Here is a 1,253-nt window from a genome sequence, read left to right as displayed (position 1 = left end):
TGCCTGCCCATCTGCCTGCCTGCCCGCCTGCCTACCTAGCTGTCTGCCCAGCTGCCTGCCTGCGTGCCTGCCAGCCCGCAGGGACCTGCCCTGGAGCAGAGCCCTTGTCCCCCTCACCTTGTAGCGCTGCCCCTCCGACAGGTCCCGCAGGCCCCGCAGCTCCACGAACACTTCGTAGTGGGGGGCAGAGGCCCCCGAAGAAGCACCTGCAGCAGCACAGCAAGCACATTAAAGCCACCCACAGCCCTGCCAGGAACAAGGGGGCTGGCAGAGCCCTGGATAGCACGGGCCACACGTTCAGGGGGACTTGGACAGCTCGCAGGGGACTCACCCAGCAGGGCACTCTCCACGCAGACGTAGTCAACCAGGCGCGCGCCCGGCCACATGCTTACAGCTCGGCACAGACTCCGGCAGAACCGCTCCTCGGGGATGCTCTCGCCCCGCACGCTCAGCACCTGGCTCTCCCTGCAGTGTGGGAGGCCAGAGTGGGTGCCCCGTGCCAAGGGTGCCGCTGGCACTGTCCCATCCAGATCCTGCCTGGCACAGGGCCCCCCATGCAGCCCCCTGAGGGGCTGGGGTGTCCTCACCTGCGCACGGGCTCTACCACGGGACACTGCTTGTGGAAGCCGGCCACCCTCAGCACCTCCCCAGCACAGCACCTGCATGGGCAGAGGGAGTGTGAGGGGGGCTGCTGCCAGGCATGTGAGGCTGGGGGCCCCCCTGGACCACTGCAGCAGGGAGGAGGCACCTGTACTCTCCTGGCTGGGCCGTGAGGACCAGTCCATATTCACGTCCCTCCCAGAGCTCGCCCAGCAGCACCGTCAGCATCTCCTCCTCAGCTGGGCAGGGCAGGAACTCAAAGAAAGCCCAGTCAGGGCACAGCATTCTCCTCCGGCCACAGGTTGACACCGAGCAGGGCTGGGCAGAGGGCAGCGCATGTCAGCATGAGCCCCCCAAAACCCCCATCGTCCCTGCCCACATGGCCTCACCCCCCTCCAAGGGGGAACTTCTTGGCCGGTGCCGGGATAGAGCCGTGCCAGGACAGGCAGGTCTCTCCAGGGAGGGATGCGGCACAGAGATGCTCCCATGCCTGTGGGGCCAGGGGGGTTTGTGCGTCCAGACGGCAGCGGTTCCCCCCGTGCACCCAGGCAGGCCGTGGGGACAGCCCCGCGTAGGGGACACTCACCTCCCGCTGCCTGGTAGAAGGGGCAGTAGAACGGCAGCCCCTTGCAGTCAGCCTGGCGGAGGGCGTC

The 1,253-nt window shown here is 67.8% G+C and overlaps 1 protein-coding gene across 1 annotated transcript in view; it reads right to left on the bottom strand.

The window, feature by feature from the left end:
* The window catches only part of GHDC (GH3 domain containing), a gene marked incomplete at its 3' end in the record, with an annotated part of 15,149 nt that extends 13,902 nt beyond the window's left edge, over nt 1-1,247 (bottom strand). Inside the window, 5 exon segments of the mRNA XM_035903522.1 lie at nt 118-206; nt 332-465; nt 588-659; nt 749-918; nt 1,187-1,247. Of these exon segments, the coding sequence (XP_035759415.1) occupies nt 118-206; nt 332-465; nt 588-659; nt 749-885 (432 nt within the window).
* Nucleotides 1,248-1,253: the final 6 nt, after the last annotated feature.

Source organism: Egretta garzetta, unplaced genomic scaffold, assembly GCF_000687185.1.
Source record: "Egretta garzetta isolate BGI_Z169 unplaced genomic scaffold, ASM68718v1 scaffold100, whole genome shotgun sequence".
NCBI lineage: Eukaryota > Metazoa > Chordata > Aves > Pelecaniformes > Ardeidae > Egretta > Egretta garzetta.
The sequence above is the reverse complement of the archived record's forward strand: the minus strand, read 5'-3'. Positions and strand labels throughout refer to the sequence as shown.